This window comes from Sparus aurata, chromosome 10 (assembly GCF_900880675.1).
Source record: "Sparus aurata chromosome 10, fSpaAur1.1, whole genome shotgun sequence".
Lineage (NCBI taxonomy): Eukaryota > Metazoa > Chordata > Actinopteri > Spariformes > Sparidae > Sparus > Sparus aurata.
Genome location: NC_044196.1, coordinates 25,832,889 through 25,853,653, shown reverse-complemented (window position 1 = coordinate 25,853,653; position 20,765 = coordinate 25,832,889). Strand labels below are relative to the sequence as shown.

At 39.1% G+C, this 20,765-nt stretch overlaps 2 protein-coding genes across 2 annotated transcripts; both read left to right on the top strand.

The window, feature by feature from the left end:
* The first annotated feature begins 1,890 nt into the window (after window positions 1–1,890).
* LOC115589064 (uncharacterized) lies at window positions 1,891–6,476 on the top strand. The gene is made up of 5 exons (XM_030429746.1): window positions 1,891–2,147; window positions 2,610–2,939; window positions 3,122–3,232; window positions 5,396–5,496; window positions 6,259–6,476. Exons 1-5 carry the CDS (start codon window positions 2,090–2,092, stop codon window positions 6,322–6,324), a joined length of 666 nt encoding a protein of 221 aa, XP_030285606.1. The 5' UTR covers window positions 1,891–2,089; the 3' UTR covers window positions 6,325–6,476.
* A 4,376-nt stretch (window positions 6,477–10,852) lies between these two features.
* Window positions 10,853–12,057, top strand: LOC115589194 (protein S100-P-like). Its single transcript, XM_030429957.1, has 2 exons — window positions 10,853–11,081; window positions 11,817–12,057. The coding sequence occupies exons 1-2, from the start codon at window positions 10,944–10,946 to the stop codon at window positions 11,955–11,957; spliced, it is 279 nt and encodes a 92-aa protein (XP_030285817.1). The 5' UTR covers window positions 10,853–10,943; the 3' UTR covers window positions 11,958–12,057.
* The last annotated feature ends 8,708 nt before the right edge of the window (window positions 12,058–20,765 follow it).

The window sequence follows — 20,765 nt, the reverse complement described above, 5'->3', positions numbered from 1 at the left end:
CACTGTTTAATTACGTCAAAATGCGCTTGAATTAATATCTCGCGCTCGCGAGATACAGTAAGACGCACGTGCGAGAACTGGCGCGTGCGAGATAGTAAGTCGCACTCACGAGATAAAAAAAAACATCCATGTCACCTCCAGGGCTCCGTAGATTAGCCCAATGTCCTTCAAGAAAATCAACCAATGGGCCACCGCGGTCTATAAAAATGATCTATAATAAAACTTTTGGATTAAATTATGAAAGCCCAGCCCATAAATATGCGTCGGCCCACCGGGCATTGCCCGGTATGCCAGATGGCCAGTCCATGCCTGCCTGTATCCAAGAAGACAAATGTCTTAAAAAATTAACAGCACATTAACAACAATAATATTCAGCATAAAAATAATGAATATAAATGACATTAACTGTAAGTCTGGCAATTTATAAAATAAGATAATAGCCCACTTTATTCATCCCACAAAGGGGAAATTTGCATGATGTTGATAAAATTCAAACCCTGGATTATTAGCCTGCAAACTACATTAGTGCACTAAAGTATAACACAAATGACCCAGACCTGGTGGAGGTCTGTGCTCTAATCAGACCATTTTCTAATAATATAAATTACAATATTTATTATAAATTATTGACCATAATGAACATGCTATGATTATATTACTAGTACTGATTGACTTAAAATAGATAAATTATAAGTGGTGTTGTTGATCAGCATACTTGTGAACTCCAGCGCACGTTATGGTAAAGTTCATGTTACCAGTGTGACTGTGACTGTTAAACAGTTAGCTTTACCCCAGACTGCCTCCTGCAACTCTGATGGTGAAAATAGTTCACTTGTCATGTCACAACAAAAACCTCGCCTGACTTCCATCCGGGGGATGTTTATGTCATCTATCGCTAACCTGCAGCTCTTTGAACTCTTTGAACAAGTCCGCATGTCTGTCAGCTGAAAGTGGCATGAGTGCTCCTGCCGACGACGCACGGAGAGGGCAAGCCCACGGACTCCACAAAGCCCGTCTGTAAACGATGCTTTAAATCCGTATGACCAAAGGCGCCAAAACGTCTGTCTCGCTCTGCTCTGTGACTGTCTGTCACCGTGAAACCCACGCCCACTCTGGCTGCAGGCAGTGAGGAAGCAGAGATAAGCTGTCGCACTACGTTCATGAAGTAGCGATACTAATAAAACGTGAAAAGGTATTGTTCTTAACGGCTGGGTACCGCGGTACCTTTCTAGTAAAGGTTTACCGTGCAACACTACCCACAGGTGTCCATTAACAGGTGTCAAATGATTCAAAGCTACACGATGCTCTTGCACTTGGCACATTACAGTGCACGGGACTTGGAAAACCCCTGGATCAGGAATTTTCTAAAGATGTGCCCACTGAAGGGGTCAGCAGTGAGAGGTGAACTAAGTTAGTGCCCACAGTTCAATCTTTGGGGACCCTTAGTGGTGGAACTAAATAATCCAAAAAATGCTCCAATTGAAACCAGGATTCACTTTTTTTTTTCCCAGCATACCATCAGAATAATGTGTAAGATAGTATATTCACATGAAAAACTGTACTAAAGTACAGAAAGCTTTAACTAAAGTAAATCTGTAAAATACAGTCTATTACTCAAAGTAAAATTCTTTAGATGCCTAAATTCTGGTTCACTTAACTTAAAGGAACCTAAATAAATCACACAAACTTGGGAGTGGCTTCAGGGTCAGAAATGCCAAATGTGATAATTGAAACACGGCCTGGGCAAAGACCATCCAGCCATCATTCTGATTTCAATCAAAATGAATAAATAAATAAATAAATTCTTCAGTAAAGTAAACAGGAACTCCACTGTGAGAACAGAAAAGGGGGAAACACTTGTGAATGTATTATAGAGCAACTAAAGCTGCCTTCTATGTGAGGGAGGAAGGAACACAAGATGTGGTTTTCACACTTCTCTGCAGAGAATACAGAGGAACACTAAAGAAAAGATGATGCCCAGTATGTATTGTGCTCATGTGTATGCGTTCGTGTGTGTGTGTGTGTGTGGTGGGAAGGGCTTTGAGCAGCAATGAAGAGATGAGTGTCAGTTGTCAGTTGTGAATCAAAGATGAAGCTTCTACTCAGCAGTCTGCTACTCGCCTCTCTCTGTGCCCTCTCATCTTGGAGTAAGTAAAAACTTGACAACTTCCAATTAGTAAGAAAGTTAATTTTCAAGTCTTACTTTCAATTTGTCAAGCACTGACGCTTTGGGTTGGTGGCTGGCCCGGGATGTCAGTATCTGATGAACTGGGAATCAGAAAATAGTACCTACAATGTCAAATCTGTTTTCTAGATGAGTACATAGTCTTACATTAGCATTTCGAAAATCTCATGATTTTAACAAAAACATTTCAGGAGTTTAAATCTTGTAAACTAAAAAAATGTTTTAAAGAAAATTTGACCACCATTTATTGATTGTTGGCATGGCATTACCTCTTTATTTGGTTTTTACTGTGTGTTCCCATGTCTGCAGAGTGCAAATCCTGATATTTTGTTTTAAAAAAAGGCCATTAAGCTTCTGAATTGCTACAATATGTACTGTCTTTGTAACAAACTAACAAATTACATTCACTCTGTTTTTTTCATAGGTGCTTCATCAGACAACATTCTTGTGACCCAGAGTTCCGATGTCTTTGTCAGGGAGGGGGAGAAAGTAGACATCACCTGCTGCTTGACAGGGAAGTTTGAAAGAGCGAGAGTTGACTGGCTGAAGAATCAAACAAGTATAGGTGGTGAGATTTTAAAGAAAAACACATCTGATTGTTCAAATATGACCTTTATCAATATAACAAGAAAGGATTCAGAGCGATACACCTGCAAGGTGAATATAGAGATACCATTTCTCGCCGAGGTTAAAGGAAAAGGTACTATCATCACAGTTATGGCCAGAGAGAATGCAACGGATGACACAGGAGAAGGTATGTGACAAAACACCACTCACATGACTATATGGTTAGACTTATATCTTGATTTGTCAATGGATAGACTTATAATAATGTGTATTCAGAACGGGGTTTGGTTTGTACAAGATTTTAACTTATCTAAAATGTCAACCCTGTTATTGTCATTTTAATAGTTGTGTTTAACTTTTTCTCACAAGACGGACCTCCAAGACTTGACACAACACTCTCCGTAATAATCTGCCTGGCTGTGGTGACACCATCGCTCCTCTTTGCCCTTGCCTGTTTCTGCAATCTGCGAAAGAAACAAGGTATAAAAAGAAAATGTAGTGTCTCATAGTATTCAAGCCATTAGTGATTGGCATGACAAAACTAAAGCATGTATTTTTTATTTTCCTCTGGAGTTATCCAGCCATGCACAAGTGTTTCATGGGTGGAGTTTCTTAGGTAGAAAGTACAAAAAAAAAAAAAAATCCTGGTGAGGAATTTGAATCATAAACCAAAAATGAAATAATTTGAAATGCTAATTATGTAATTTAATGTATATTTCAATGCCCTGATTGTCACAAACTAAATTCCATTCACTTCAAATGTATTAGGATGTTTAAAAAATATATATATATCTGCTGGACTTCACTAGTATTATAGGTGAGAAACATGATTATATATTATATATATTTTCCTTTTCATCTTTTAAGATGGCTTCTTCAATGATTGAATTTAACATCCCTGTGTAGTTTTTTAACACAGTCCAATGTCTTGGAAAGCAGAAATTAGCCAACATCTGTTTCAAAAAGAATAAAAGCTTAGTGATTTTGAATGTTGGGCTGAGAAACACGTTTACGCAGTCTGTAATTTAACCCGGAGTCTGGGAAATATGAATGGAAGTTTGCTTGCTTCCGTTCATATTGTGACACAGTAAAAACCAACAGCAAGTGTAAATACTAGAAGTACACTTTAAAGATGTCTAATAAGATCTAAAAAGTACATTCTTTTACACCAAAAGCAGAAAAAACAACAGTGACATAATAACACCATACACAGTGTTAGCAAACACTATTACACATCTATCAGGCGCAGAGCAACTCCAGCTTTTACAGTCATGAGTCGGGCAATTTTAGGAATGCATTTACAATATTCACTCTCCTTTTACATCTATTTTGGTCACTACATTTGAGAAAGAAACCTGCCTTCTTGGTATTTAAAATTGTTGTCATTGTTAACATAAAAATATTGATTAGACCAGCTCTGAAGACAACTGAGGTTAGCAGAATTTAGATAGAGACAGTCGTCCCATTTATCCCTGACTATTAAAATTGTAGCAGCTGAAATTTCAACATGTGAGAACTGAGAGTCATTCTAATTGTGTAGAAGACCAAATGGCATCAAGCAACAAGTGTGATAGCCATTTCTAGAAAGAAAGGATAAAAATGATTTAATGTCATTTTAAACATTATCTAATTGAATAATGAGGACTGTACCGTTTATTTACTGCTCAAAATCTTAACACGCTGAAATTCGCTCTGACATCGCTGTCTTCTAGCATTATACTGGATGGATGACTACCCAATGATGTCTAGCCTATATTTTGTATTAAATTACACAGTATATTTCCTTACCTACAAGGTCTATTTAAATAATCAAGTTATCATAAAAAAGGAACATGAAATAGTTGTTCATTGTGTAAGTATAAGTGTATATGTCATTTAGTCCGAGTAAATGACGAAAAAGACGAGGAATGATGCAGCTGTAGCTCAAAATCTCTAGCAAACCATAGAAAAACATCTGAACATGAACTCAACTTTGATGCTAAAAAAAGTGAATCAGAACAGAATTTGAGAGGTTTTGGTACAGAGAACATGTGCCATTTTGATAAATTTTGGAACATTTCTGATTGTCATCAGTAGCATGTCTTACTCCTCCTCCTTATACAGCTAATCTGTCATTTCTGTACCAACTGAACCACTTTGATTGCCCCCGTTACCAGTATCAGACATTTACTTTTGTTCCGGCAAGACATTAACATTATACACATTATGTGTATAATGTTCATCTATCAAACTACTACATAGCTTGAGTGAGGGAAACCTGCATGGATTTGACACGGAAACCTGGATAAAGTAGCGTATTTACTTTTGATGTTTATTGAGCAACACACAGCCTTTAATAAATGTGACAATGGACGATGTCTGCTTGTAGCAGTGGGGTCAGCTCTTTGGGATGTCTATGATTTAAGCTAGTGAACTTTTGAGGTATTTCTATAGGCTCCAGGCCAACATAACTGTGAGTAGGGATAAGTTGGAGCTAGAGTTGTAGAAAATCAAAGGTAGGATGACATTTTAAAAGTTGCATTAGCATTGAATTAGTGACTGCAACACCGAGTTAAGTTAAATAAAGCTTAAGTGTGGCATTTGTGTGTGTGTGTGTGTGTGTGTGTGTGCGTGTGTGTGTGTGTGTGTGTCCCATGGTTTTAGCAAGAGCAGCCAGGGTGATCTATGAGGTTCCACATACTGACTCTGAGGAGGCAGACATGGACAAACACAGCACCAGCTCCTCCAGAGGCTCTTCTCAGTGGGTGAGTGTGTCAACATGGCCTACAAAGACACCAATGCACAAAAGTAGCATTGAGTCTAACAGTAGCAACCTGGAGAGGAGGAAAAAAATCATGTGGCACAAACTGACCAGCAGTGTGCTAATAGTTTAGTGTAGAGAATAAACTCACATACACAGTATTGGCCATATCTTCTCCAATCCACTTTTGGTAGGTATGTTGTTGTCTTAGTCGTCATTATTTCCTATCATTGCTTTTTATGAAGGGTTTGAATAATGTCTCAGCTGAACTGTGAGACAGGTGGGGTAACATGTGGTGAATAGTGTGAATATGCATAGTTATTCAACCTAGTTTCTCTGGCCATGACTGCACCAAGTGTTTTTTAATTGACAAAGAAAGCTCTCAAACTATTTTGAGTAACAATTCATGAAATGATGAAGGATTCAAGACACTAAATTATCTGTTGGTAGATTCTACATACTGGGTGGCTTGCACACCATTACACTGTAATGTTAATAATGACTGAATTTTCGTTGTTGGGTGACTGTTACTTTAAAGCAGTAATTTCCAAAGTTGAGACATCATTACGAAATATAACTGACATCCTGTTTTTGACTAAATGTGCCAATTGAAGTTCTTCAGTTGACCTTTGCATGCCACAAACTCAAACCCTCAAGCCCCTTTAATATTAGCCTTATTTGATGCATGCTGACACACCGCCACACTGCAGTTATATAGTGTAATGTGTGTTTGCTGCAATTCTTTGTATCTCTCCATCTCTTTTAGTGCCAAGTACCAGTGTATGAATCCTTTGATTACTTCGAACGTGTGCAGACCAAGGAAAGTGGGTGAGGATCTACTCAACGGACTCTTCCAGTATTTTCTTATTCTGTTTGACAGCATGTATATCTTGTACATCAATATACTTACCTTTACTTAATTGTGTAAATGATTTTGTATGACTGTAAATATTTTATATATTTCTATAAATTGTGTCTTATCTATCTTTGTGGTGCAAGTTTCATTTCAGTGTTGAAATTCACATGTCAGTTAGTGCTTACACACCATGGTAAGGCATTCACTGATTGGTTTAGTTGTATCAGACTTAAAAAAGATATAAGACACTTTTGTTAGTGTCTCCATTAGTTAGTAGTATTGATTCTATAGCAAACATGCCAGTTTCACAATTACTTTAGATCCTGAGAAGGATGCTGAGTGGAAACTGTGATGTAACGGGGTCGCTGCATAAAAGGTCAATGACAGGAAGTGGAAACAGCGCCTGTGACGGTTGGAGTTGCTTCTTGCCGGCCTTGATGTGTGCTCTTTCATCACCAAACCATAAAATCTTTACAGAGCATCTCAAATAGTAATTCACCCTTTCTGTAAATACATTTTGGTGAGACTTCACATCACTCATCTTCTAATACATGTGCTCTGAATTCAGGTTATGTGTAAGACCAAGTTGGTAAAACACTGTTAGCATTACTGAAAGCTGAATTACACTCAAAGTTAGTAAGTTGCTGATAATAATCATTCAAGGTACAAGGTAATTTATCCATCATTATATGATACAGGGTTGCATTATGAAATGAAACTCCATGCTACATAAGTGACAGAACATATATGCCCTCATTCAGATACAAATATACAAAAACAAGTAGTGCAGCTTTTGAATCTGTGTCAGGGCGAATGTTAACAGCAGCAACAAGATGGTGATGATAATGTGGTTAGCATCTTCATATCAAAACGCTTCGCACTGTCCATCACACTGTGTGTGAGCACTTAGCGTCGATGTTATACAAACAGAGTCAATCTCTCCTCGTCTGGCTGTAGTCCTGTGCTCTGTCAACTCACCGTCTGTCAACAGGTCTCTGTGGATACACCAGTCAAACATTTTACGTTGTTCTGCCAGCCTGAGTCACAATTTTTCCATTTTCTTTTCCCGCAACTAGACATCTTCCAAGAGCAGCCTTAAACCATTCTGAATTAGTATGACTCTGTAAAGAATTTTTCTATTTTTATTTTTTTTGTGAAATTATGTGATAGACAGGGGGACAAGAGGGACAAATACATCACATCATGTGGACTACGAATATATACAGCTGACATACAGCACCGATAACAAAAGAAAACAACGTAACGTTATGATGATATGTATATAGATAGTATAGGTGTGTGAGTATGCGTGTGCGTGCGTGCGTATGTGCATGCATTTGTGTGTACAAGTGGCTGAGAGGCAGATAGTATGGTATTATATACATATGTAGTATGGCATAGATAGATGATACAATAAAATAAAGAAGTAAATAAAGTATAAATATGAAAAGAGGAGGAGGAGGAAAGAAAAGGTAAAAAAATTGCTAAACAAATAATAATAATTTGCAATATGATATGGGATATATTAACATAGTATAGTGTCATATAATCTAACCTAATAAAATAGGTTAAAAAAAGAATTACATTTAGTTGCTCTAAATTCGTTAGTTAGCAAACTTCAAGCCTGTACAATATGCTAAGTAGATACATAATTATCCAAATGTGTGACTCAATACATGGTCTGACTCACTGGACATAGACTGTTGGTATAAGCCTAACATTAGGCACCCTTTGTCAAGCAGCACTCTCCTTCCCTAGAGTGGATTAAAGTTGTCTTTCACCTTCCCAGAATCATGTTGAAATGTTTGCCTGGCAGGATTTTTTTTTTATATATATATAATGTTTGTGAGTTGCGGCATGGGACAGACTTGTTTCTTTTCTGCACTGGCTAGAATGGCAGACATTGGCTGCATATGTGGGAAAATATTTTTTGACAAACATTTGTTAAAAACTTTCAGCATCATGCTTTGTTCTGGCAACTTGGAGAATGACTTTGGTTTGCTTTCAATTGATTTGCTGACTGTCTAACATATTCTTTGCTAAATTGTGAGCATATACACGGGATAGTACTGTAACCAATATGACACAGATGATGTTGGTGTCATTTATCTTCAACATTATTTGTCTGTGGTTATGACCAGTATAAAAGTAGTAACTGATAAGATAAGATAAATAAAAACTAGCCCAGTAGGCATCTATTGATTGCTAAGAATTTTCTTATTACAGGGACACTTTACCCAGTGAGTCAGCCACTTTCAGACTGTAAAAGACAAGACACTCCCTTACTTGAAAAAAAAATACAGTATGCGTGCCGTTCCCTGCAGTACTGTACTGTATATATTACCCACTGATACATAATGTAAAAGGTGCTAACCACCCAACAATGTGACTGCAGATGCCACACACTTTCACACACTTTGTTTTGCTTGCAAACATTCACCCCTGTACAGATATACTCACCATGTCAGTGGGAAGCAGTGGTACATAGCGTTTGCTATTATGCACATGAATTAGATTGTTGAAAACCTAAAACATGACTCACCAAAGGCTAAGTTTAAAGAGATTGTCTTTTATTCAATTATCACCAGTTTTTACAGCACTGTTTGTGTGTATTACACCTAACTCACACTGTAGATTCTGTCACTGTGCAGGCACACAAATGAGACCAAGCAAATCATCATTTGCTGCTATGATTAAAGACAACACTCCTGTAATGTTCGTAGCATTTTGTTCAAATTTAAAAACGTCCAGCTTCTGAAATGCATCCTACAGTAACATATCATAGTAGCAAACATGGGGCTTTTTATCTTTTTTTTTTCTTACTGTGTCAGAGCATTGTTAGCTGATCAGACATGTTTTTCGACAGTGTATGTTATTAAAACAAAACTAACAGAACAGAGCACTGTTTCCAGGAAAACAGGCCAGGCCAGGCGAAAGGACCAGTAAAAACAGAGACATGTTCACTTGTGTACATTCATTTTCAGTTCAAAGTTTCCTCTTGTGGTTCAAGTCCAGCCTTGCAAAGCAGCAGCAACCACAGGCCACAGCAGATGCAGTCTGGGTGGGCTTCAAAACTCATCTGATACCAAACTGACAACCATTACCAGGTGACACAATAGCTAGTCTAAAACAGTGAATATAGGTATTTCAATTAAAAAGGACAATTTTCCAACAGTAAATGATTACATATTTTAAAGTCAATAAATTATTACATAATTTACTGTCTGTGTCACTTTGTAAGTTCTTCTGCCATGTAGACTCAAACAAATTAAGTTAGTCTGAGTAAATTAAAGGTGCAATGTGTAAGGATTGTCCACCTGTCCAATTCATACCCCAATCAAACAGGGGGCAGGATATCAGCGGAGTAGCATCCTGGCTTTAGATGGATAGATGGATAGATGGAGAGATAGATAGATAGATAGATAGATAGATAGATAGATAGATAGATAGATAGATAGATAGATAGATAGAATTACTTTAATGATCCCAGACTAGGAAATTATTTTGTTATAGCAGTAGTGGGTCCGCAAATAAAACACTTTGTACATAACATAAATAGAAGCCAATATATACATAGTGTATATATACAGTGCACAGTGTGCTATAAACAATAATAATATATACAACAAAACAAAATATGCAAAATATACTATAACAATAATAATATATACCATAAATCAGTAGAGAGGCCAGAGTTCTCTGTCAGGCAGAGGTGAGAGAGTTATTGTATAAAGTGATGGCTTGTGGCAGGAAAGGTTTCCTGTATCTATTGCTACGACAGCGAAGCTGAAGCAGCCTTCCGGAGAAGGTGCTCCGCTGTCTGACCAGTGTGAGTTGGAGAGGGTGGAGAGGATTATCCATGATGGATAACAGTTTCTTCAGTGTCCTGAAAGTGACAGTGACAGTGTCCAGAACATAAACACCTTTTACATAAATTAAAACTGTTGTTTCATCACATTCTGTTGATAACTTTAGTTAATATTTGAATGTTGTTAACTGGAATTCTTCTACGTTGCACTTTTAGAATAAGACTTGTACATAAACCATATGTGTTTATACACATTCTTAAATTTAAAGTATACTTTTTCATTATTCAAGTGTTATAGATTAATATTATCTATGTTTTAGTTATTTGATTTCTACACAATATCAGTAGATGGAGACACTACAATACTTCACAATACTTAAAGTCACTGTTGTAGGCACATTTTTAGCGAAAATAATATTGTACCTTGCACAATAAATTCATGATGATTTACTTTGTGTCAAATAAAACAAATCACAGAATATATTGCTTTTGTAGTTCATTTTGTGATGGACCCCTCCTTAAATCAATAAGTAAATGACTACAGCTCTGCATAGTCTGTGAGATAATATGTACGCTGGGCGTTGTAGGAATGCGGTTGTGTTGACACAGTTGGAGCACCCACCTATAGTCAACACTGAAGTGGTTATTACCTTTTGAAACAGGTGTCCAACACATTTTTCAAAACGTATATAACAAGAGTTGCCTCTCCCCTTTTACACTAACCGACTACTCTGCTGACTGGCGTTAGTCTTCAGTTTTCCTCTCTGCCACCTCTTTAGAAGCAACCATGACCCAGCTCGAGACAGCCATGGCCATCCTGATGAAGACCTTTGATACATATGCTGGTGCGGAGGGCCAAAAAGACAGCCTGAATAAAGCTGAGTGCAAGAATTTGCTGGAGAAGGAGCTGCCCGGACTGCTCAAGGTACTGTGCACACTTAAAGAATAACTTTAACTTTAAATTACTGTTCAAGACTTCATTATCATGTCTGATTTAACTGATGTTAAAACTGGGTATTGAATGTTGCGTTTTACAACAAACTTTGATTACCCTCATAGCCCAAAAATGTTTGTGGTTACCAGTTTTAGTGGTTTCCTTGTAAATGTATGCGAACATTTGAGGAAAAAAAAGATTTTTGGGGGAGGGCGTCATTTAGCTCAGTTGGTAGAGTAGGCGTCTCATGTAGAGAGGCTTTGTCCTTGTTGAGGCAGCCCCAGGGTTAGAGTACCGGCCTGGCGCCCTTTGCCGCATGTCACTCCCCCTCTCTCTCATCCTGTTTCCTGTCGTACCTTCGGCTGTTCTATCAATAAAGCAGATAAAGGCCAAAAAAATATACTTAAAAAAAAGGTTTTATTTTAACAATCCTGAACAAACACCTTTAAAAATGATGGGATTTTTATGGCAGCATATATGATGATTTTAAAGGGTCCTCTCCTGTCGCTGCATCCTGCTTCAGTATTAAGGAAATACCATATCTTTTCCTAAAGACCTATCTTGAAACTTGAATAACACACACTTGACACTAAAACTCTATTAAATACAACTGGAAAAAGGCACTGATCAAAATCTATTTCAGCTTTATAATCAGTTAACAATATGAATAATGTGGTGTTGCGACACTATCCAACAATATTGAAGTTGTCTTGATGGTTTGTGCAGGCAGCGAAGAATCAAGATGAGGTGGACAAGCTCCTGAAAGGTCTGGACTTTAATGGAGACTCTGAGGTCGACTTCAGTGAATTTGTGGTGCTGGTAGCTGCTCTCACCTGCGCCTGCCATGACCGTTGTCCAAAGAAGTGAGCAGGTCGACCACATCCCGGGGTGGGGCCGCATGGTACCACATCGACATAAGATACACTGTTTCCTGTAATAGCTGAATAAAAGGATTTATTTACCTCTACGTGGCTGGTTTACATGTACTGAGTGACTAACCTGAAATAATGAGTAATAAAAATATAGCAAGAAACTTCAAATCAAACAAAAAATTACAAAAATGTTAATTGTGCTTTGTGTAGTTGATACATTTTGTATTTACACATGATGTGTAGCAATATTTGTAATGATCATACATGAATCCCAGCTGTCATTTCTTGGAATGTGACTGTACATGTGTACACACACACACACACACACACACACAATGACAAAATGCCACAAAAACATGAAAAAGATGCAAAATATGACAACAGCAAAAGGATAATACCAGTGCAAAGGACTGAAAAAGTTTGTCATATGCATGTGTCAATAGTATATCTTATATTATATATTAATTAGGGCCGGGACTTTAACGCGTTAATTACGATTAATTAATTACACAAAAATTAACGCGTTAAAAAAATTAACGCATTTTAATCGCACTTATTTTTGCACCACGGAACGTTTCTCACTGGAAGAGTTTCAGGGGTACCGATTATACTGGAGAACCATATAACGTTCATGACTTCAGACAACAACAATGAACGAAGAAGCAGATGAGACTGCTTTGGTTGGCCCCGTGGATGGGAAATTTTGTTTTCAAAAGCGGACGGATGACAGCGTAGATAAGAGCATGCTATTGCTGCACTTTATTGCAAAAATTGCACTGGTCGGGGCAGCGGTTAGCTCGGTGGTACAGCGCGCGTCCCATGTACCGAGGCTCTGCAGCGGACCCAGGTTCATCTCCCGGCCTGGGTCCGTTTGCTGCGTGTCACTCCCCCTCTCTCTCTCCCTGTTTGCTGTCATATCTTCAGCTGTTCTGTCAATAAAGCCATAAATGGCCAAAAATATATTAAAAAATTGCACTGGTCTGTTGGTCTTGACAAAACAAAAACAATGTTTTGTTGCTTAAGCTTCTGTATTCAGTCATTATTCAATGGTATACTAAAATCCATGTGAAAAAAATTGCTTCTCACTGTTCTCAGGTCAAATATTTACATGCGATTAAAATGCGATTAATTTCGATTAATTAATTACAAAGCCTCTGATTAATTCGATTAATTTTTTTAATCGAGTCCCGGCCCTAATATTAATACTTCTATATTAGGAGTCTTCACCCGGAAATCGCAATTTCTCTTGTTAAAACATGCATATTGGTGTTGGACCTCAGTTGAAACTTGCCTGAAAAGCTAGAGTTTGAAAGTGGCTCAGTTTTTTCGCTTTGGCTCTTTTTCCGAACAGGAATAGCGCACAAGGGTGCGCATTCCTAAAGCACGAGATTTTGACTCTGCTCCTGTGGTGACGTTACCACAGGAGGCTACTTGCATAACTAACTGCTAACTCCTAACTGTTGATAAATTAGCAGTTATCATATTGAGGTGCTTGTATCTAACTACAGGCAAGGTGAGTAGACACTCACTCGAAATGAAAAAGTAAGAAGGAAAAAAAATGAATTTACCATTCAGAGACATCCTGCTGTAAACGTGTCTCTTCCACCTTCTCTGCCTCTTCACTCTCCCGTTCGGGTTCCAACTCTGGCTCGTACATAAATGCCTGCGTTCCATAAGGTTCGTCATTTTGTGTGTGTGCGCCATGACAGGGGGCTGTTTATGTTTTGGAGTGTTTGTGCATGCAGGCCAGCCCCCCATTCCGGCTCTGTCCTTCCTGTGGCCAATCAACGCGCGCCTCATTACATATTAATACAATGCACATCCGGACCAGTCAAAACCTTGCGCGTAATCTCGCGTGAGAAAGTCGCGGTACGAAAAAGTGTCAGAACAAGCTCTATGTTTGATTTTTTTTTCTTTTTTTTTTTTCTAATAAGTTTTAAGAATTGATCCAAAGCGATCCAAGGGGGACTGGATACGTAAAAAACCGGGCGATGACTCCTTTAATATGTAACAACTGAAAGGTATAAACATAACAAACTGGACTTTTTGATACAACATAAGTGACATTAGTATGTAAATCAATGTACTGTGGTGGAAGAAGAAATTAATGGAGACATTTCATGTGGGAGAAGCAGTATGAAAGAAAATGGTGCACGAAAGGAAATATGAAATGTATGAAAAGGTGCTGTAGCAGCTGGTCAAAAACCTCACTCGTGTCTGAACAATCATGACACTTCCTGTCTAACTAGGACATGGTGTTATGCATGTGAAACTAAAAGTACACAATGTGCCTTGTCTTCTCAGAGTTCTTTGAAAAGGTGAAAGATTGAGATTATTTTCACTTCAACTGATGGATGCAGCAACAGCTGTTCATCAACTTTGAAAACAAGCGTTGGTTTGATGAAACGGACTAAAATTCAAAACAAAGAGATGACACTGTGTAGACACAAGGTTTCAACACAAAGCTTAGGGAAATATCGTCATTGTATCTTTGAAACTCAGAGATAACCTCAACCTGCTGCTGTGCAGCGGAAGAAGACAAATCTTGCAAAATCTCAAGCAAGTGGTCAGAGCAGTGGCTTTGTACCTGACGAAGCAGCATGAGCTACATTCAAAGTATGTCACAGCTTCACAAACAGTGTCCTGAAAACATGTTGGGCTTAGGCACAGGGCTCTTTGCAGAGTGGGGGAGTGGGGAACAACATGTAATTAAACTACTAGTTGACTACATTTTGCTGTAGCTTGCAGTTAGTTTAACTATATTCATATTTGTATCGTTAAGTAGATAATTTACTTTTTTGCCATTAATTGTGATGTTATCTAATGAAACCCCCCAACATTTTTGCCATTAAAAGAAAGGATTGTTTGGACCAGTGCACAAGTTGGTCAAATGGTCCAAAAAGGTGCAAATATTTGGATAAATATTATATATTTTGAAAAAACATTATTAATAAATCATGGATTAATAGTTAGCCAGGACCTCCAGCATGTCCTGGGGCGGTTTGCAGCAGAGTGAGAAGCGGCTGGGATGAGAATCAGCACCTCCGAATCCGAGGCCATGGTTCTCGACCGGAAAAAGGTGGCTTGCTCTCTCCAGGTGGGAGGGGAATTCCTGCCTCAAGTGGAGGAGTTTAAGTATCTAGGGGTCTTGTTCACGAGTGAGGGAAGGATGGAGCGTGAGATTGACAGGCGGATCGGTGCAGCGGCCGCAGTAATGCGGTCGTTGTATCGGTCTGTCGTGGTAAAGAGAGAGCTGAGCCGAAAGGCTCGGGAGGTGTTCCTGGCATGTCCCGCCGGGGGACCCCGAGGAAGATCCAGGACACGCTGGTGTGACTATGTCACTCAGCTGGCCTGGGAACGCCTTGGGATCCTCCCGGAAGAGCTGGAGGCAGTGTCCGGGGAGAGGGAAGTCTGGGTGTCCCTGCTCAGGCAGCTGCCCCCGCGACCCGGCCCCGGATAAGCGGACGATAATGGATGGATGGATGGATGGATTAATAGTTAATTGAACTTCAGTTCATAGTTATTTCACTGTTACCAATGAATGAAATGATTTCATCATTTATTTAATTTATTTAAGTATTTTATTTACATTAGTTACAACTTAAAATGGTGATTCAGATAATGTTCACAGTATTTATTTATCATTCACAAAGTTTTACAGGCATCAGTTGCAATTTAAGAATAAACATAGGATTTTTACTTATTATTATTTGCTATCAAATGTTCAGAGAAGTTGTTTCTGGCTGAGTAATCCTGCTTAGTGCAATACCTCGACCTGGGGCCTTATTTGTAAAACAGACTTACAATTAATCTTTAATTTTGATTATGACTAAGCAGAATACAAAATCCATGTAGTTAATTATAAATTTTTTCTCTGGCAATTATCTTACTTCTAGCAAAGTCTATCTCTCATCACCAGTGATGTTCCTGCTAGTTATGTAGTGGTATAACAACTTCAGTCACATATGCCCCCAAGCCTTTGTATCAGCTTTATGCAGTCCAAAGCTACCTGCTTGGCTTTATTTATATATGTTGTCATTTTCCATTATTTAGTCCACTGGATGACAGGGCAAACCCAAGGTATAAGTGAACTAAGAAAACGAGAAAACAAATAATACATGTTTTCTGCCATTACAGGGATTTGTTCTACCAAAATGTTTGATTGTCTATGACCATTCCTAAGGTGTTATTTGTGATAATTATATAAGGGGAAGACATTTCACAAAACACAAAAACATTTCACAAATCACATTAACATGACATTTCACAAAACAATAACATTTTACAGAACGCTATAACATTTTAGGAGAACGCAACAACAAAACACAATAACAAAACACAGAAGACAACATCTCACAACACGCAACAACATTTCCCAAAACACGATAACAAACCACGATAACATTTCCCAAACCACGCTGACAAACCACGATAACAATTTCCAAAACACTCTGACAAACCACAACATTTTTACCAAATGTCTCTAAAAAAAAACTTCAAATGCCAAAGAAATTATTAAAAGCATTGCATTTATTGTAATGCTTTTATTTTAAACAAATTTGCCATTGTAAAAAGTGCACCTTTGAACTCACTTGAAAAAATAAAAGCATCCCTGTTAATAAATTTAACATGTCAGATTGCTTGCTAATATACAAACAGATCAGTTTACCCATTGGTATTGATAAAGTGTGAACATAACTTTCATTAAATACTTTATTTTCCAAAAGGTGCCTTTTGTTTACAAAAAGTATTTCATATCCCTGAAGATATGTAAACTAAATTAAACATCTGCATGCATTGCATTGCATAGTAAACAACACATGTTGGTAGATGTACAGGACATGAAATGTGTGCTTGCTGTCTATTTTTTTACACATTTTTGGCAAGGAAGACGAGCCTGTCTCCTGCCTCTGGCTTAAGGCATGCCCCGATGCGGCTTCGTAGCACCTACCTGGGGTCTAACATTTTCAGCATGTGGATGAACCTCCAGCTTTTCCACTGTATATACGGGCACAATATCTTTAGCGATATGCAACGTAACTGCATCCGTAAAAGCTGACCACCGGGACCCTTTCTTGTCATATGGAACACAATGATTAAATGATTCCGCTAATTTTGGCTGCTTTTAGCAGGTATTTGTGGGCTGCCGCGCTCCTGTGCATCTCGTAGCGAACAACAAGTGTCCCACTCTAGCCCTCTTTAGATAGAAAAGGCGGCACATTTGCTCCATGGTAAGGACGGCAATGTGCCGGCCTGTCTTTCTAAAACGGAGGCGTAATATTCCTACTTTTCCAAAAGCCATCTCTGAGATAGTCGTAAACATGTGACGTGACATGTAGCTCGAAGTTAGGCTGTGAACAATGACAACGAATTTGACTTCAAAATAAGAGCTTTACATTGCACCCCATTTGAGTTTAGAACTGGGTTCTTAGCGGGGGCTTTTAATTTGAAAGTAGCGACCGTTCTTAGCTTGTCGCTGCTACAACAACAAGCTAACACGACCAAACAGCTACAAAGACCGAGGAGACGCTAGCATCTCCTGGAATTTCAGAGGCTGTCCAGTTGCTAATCTTAATGTCCGCGGATGAAATGACTGACTGCTGTGATCAGCTGTTTCTTGGTTTTAAAACTCCCCGGCTGTTGGTCGCAAAACAGTGCAGGTCAATGACACCTCCGCACACCTCGCGCAGGGGCCGGCACATTGCCGCCTCGTTTTTAGATAGCAGGTGGGGCGGAAATAAGTGTACTCTCCAAGGCGTAAATCGGCGGACCAAAACAGACCCCCAATTTGCCGTCCTCTGTCTAAAACCGCGGACCGAGCCGCCAAAAGGACGGGCAAATTATTGGCTTGGTGCCCTGTCTAAAAACAGCTTCTGATACATGTGTCTGTATCTGAAATATATATGCTGAAATAAATGTGACGATCCGCTGCCTTTAGTTGTGTTGGGAATCGATATTGGATATGAATTGATTATTGATTATTACTTAAATTGTTATTGTATATTAATTAACTTGTTATTGTTAAGTAATGACAAGTAGGTTACTGTGATTCATTAATGAACACGGGGCACCACCCTGAAGTCAGGGATCAGTAATCAAATGATATACTGATCTCTCTATAAAAGCAAGGAATCTCTGTCTGTCTGTGTGTGTATGTGTTCCTCAAATATCTCTGCGTATCAGGATCAGACTGACCTGAGTGTTTTAACAGGGCTGCTGCTTGGTTCAAGGGTGAGCGACGTCGGATTTGTTTGGACTGCAATGATACCGTTAATAAATTATTTCATAAATGCTTTACAAATTCCGCGAGCATTGTCCACCGGAGCCACCACAGTCACGTGCGCACCAGAGCCAACCACTGCAGAGCTCAAGCCCACGACACTCCTTAAGAAACAAGCAGATTTATACCTGCAGCGGCGCGAGCTGGACCAGGATTTTGCCGGCGGTTCGATACCGTTCTGTTCTGTGCATCTAAACTGACTGTTGTGGATTAATGAGACTAAACGAGTCCGGACCGAGTCTGTTCGGGTCTGAGGAGATCCGGTGACGCGCAGACAACAAAGTGGAATTGGAATCTTTGGATGTTTGTGTGTAGCTTGCTGCTAGCCCACCCACACGGCCCGCCTCCCGAGTCGACGGACCGGATGCACTGACACGTCCAAAACCGGACTTAGGGTAAATAATGTCTGCCACGCTTTTTCGCGAACATTGCCGTCACGTTTGCTGTGTGCGGAACAGGGGAAGTTGTGGGAGGGACGGAGGCGGATGAATGACAGGCAACAACGGTCGGTGTAGAGACAACGATAGAGACAGCGATATTGAGAGTTTAGAGATTTGTGACATTTAGCGTGTTTGGAGTGTATAGTTAGTGTGTTTTGTAGTGTTTGGTGTAGTGTGTTTAGTGTGTAGTGGAGTCGGTTTTTTGTTTAATGAGTCAAAACAATGAGGAGACTGAGACTGCTGAATGTGGAGCAGGCAGTGCAGCTCTTCACTCAGCTGGAAGGAGCTCAGGCAGACCTGAGCATTGCCTGCATTTAAATGTAAATAGTTACATATAACTTTGTAAATTATTAAAATGTATGCACATATTTAGCAAACAACAATCTCTATTTGCATTATAAGTAATAAAAAATGGTTTGTTAAACATATTTGTGGTTTTCACAGTTACAAAAATCTAACTTTTTCTACTCGGATTCTATGGTTTTTTTGTGATTTTAGGTCCAGTGTGTTAATACAGTATGTCAACATAAAAAAATAACTGTACAGTCACACATGTGAGGTTGTGCTGAAAATAATGACACCAAGTAAAAAGTTTTTAAGGTGAAATATAATGGCAAAATCAAACAGAGTCAAAAACGGCCAATTATACCCTGGAATATCGGATTTCACAACAAACCTAAATATCCCTGACGTCCCACCTTCAAACACAGCCTCATTTGGCCATCCATGAAAAAGCTACTTAGCCTCCCACTTTTCTATAGGAATACATATTTCCTACAGGCACTGCACTAGTAGTCTCAAAGCCTGAAATGTATCAAAATTGTTAATATTATGAAAATATCACTAATTAGATGAGGTGGAAGTGTAATGGATATAAAATGAGCATTGCATGTAAAAGAGAAACTGTGGGTTGAAAATGCATTAAACTTAATTTCTTATTTTGAGTGAATACATTTGAAATAACAGTTCATGTTTCTGTATTTCCCTCGGTTTAATTCTCAGTTATCTGTAATCCATTGCTCTGGCCTTTCCGGTAATATATTGTGCTGGACGTCTCAGTTGATATCTGAAATCCACTGCTCTGGTCTTCCACGTCTTCCTGTAGGGGGAGGATGTTGCTCGCTGCTCGTTTATTACACTTTGGACTTGAAGCCAGTGTTACAAACTAGTCGAGTCTAGGGAGATTTAAGTAAAAGTAACACATGCTAGCCCTAACCTGGAGTGTGAGAAAAGGAGAAAGAACATGGGGAAAGAAGCAGAGCGGAGATGGACTGTTTTCACCTAGAGAAAAGTGTGGAGGTGGGTCGGCCTACCGGAGATAGCTGGTCTTCCAGGACAACTGGTTCTCAGGAGGGTAAAGTGCTTCAGTCTTCAGACTTCAGTTGGCATCTTCAGCGTGGTCCTCACTCAGGCTGCCACCCAGCCCCCAGCCCCAGCTCACAGGTGAGTCTCTTTTTCTTGATTCCAAGGGAGGGAGCCACACACCTCTCCAAGTGAAGTCATCTCAACCTCAGCACTGCTTAACCACACCTCTCATGAAAATCAGTCCATTAATTTTTGAAAAACAGGGGGAAAAAGAAAGAAAGAAAAGGAGGAGCTACAATCCCTCTACTCCTAACATTCCTCCCCCCTACAACAAAAAAAAAACCCAACCCAAATCCACCCCATTTGTTTTTTTTTCTATTATTATTCTGTTTATCCTTTTTATAATAATTTTCCTTACTTTCTTAAAACTTCAATATAGACATCACATTAATACAACACACAGGGATTGCGACTATCAATTTGAAAGGTGACACAAACGTCTAGTAAGTCTTTTAACCCCAATACCTTAAGTGCCAGCAATGATGCACTATTGCACTCCAAAACTTTTCACATACACAACTAATACGCTCACCCCCTTGACAAGGCGTCTGCAATGACAATCTCTTTACCTGGCAAATGCACCACAGTCAAGTTATATGGTTGCAAAATTAAGCTCCACCAGAACACTCTCTGACTAGCTGTTTTGAACTTTGCCAGGAATGTTAGTGGGTTATGGTCAGTGAGGACCACCAGATCACCTCCAGCACTAGAGACATAA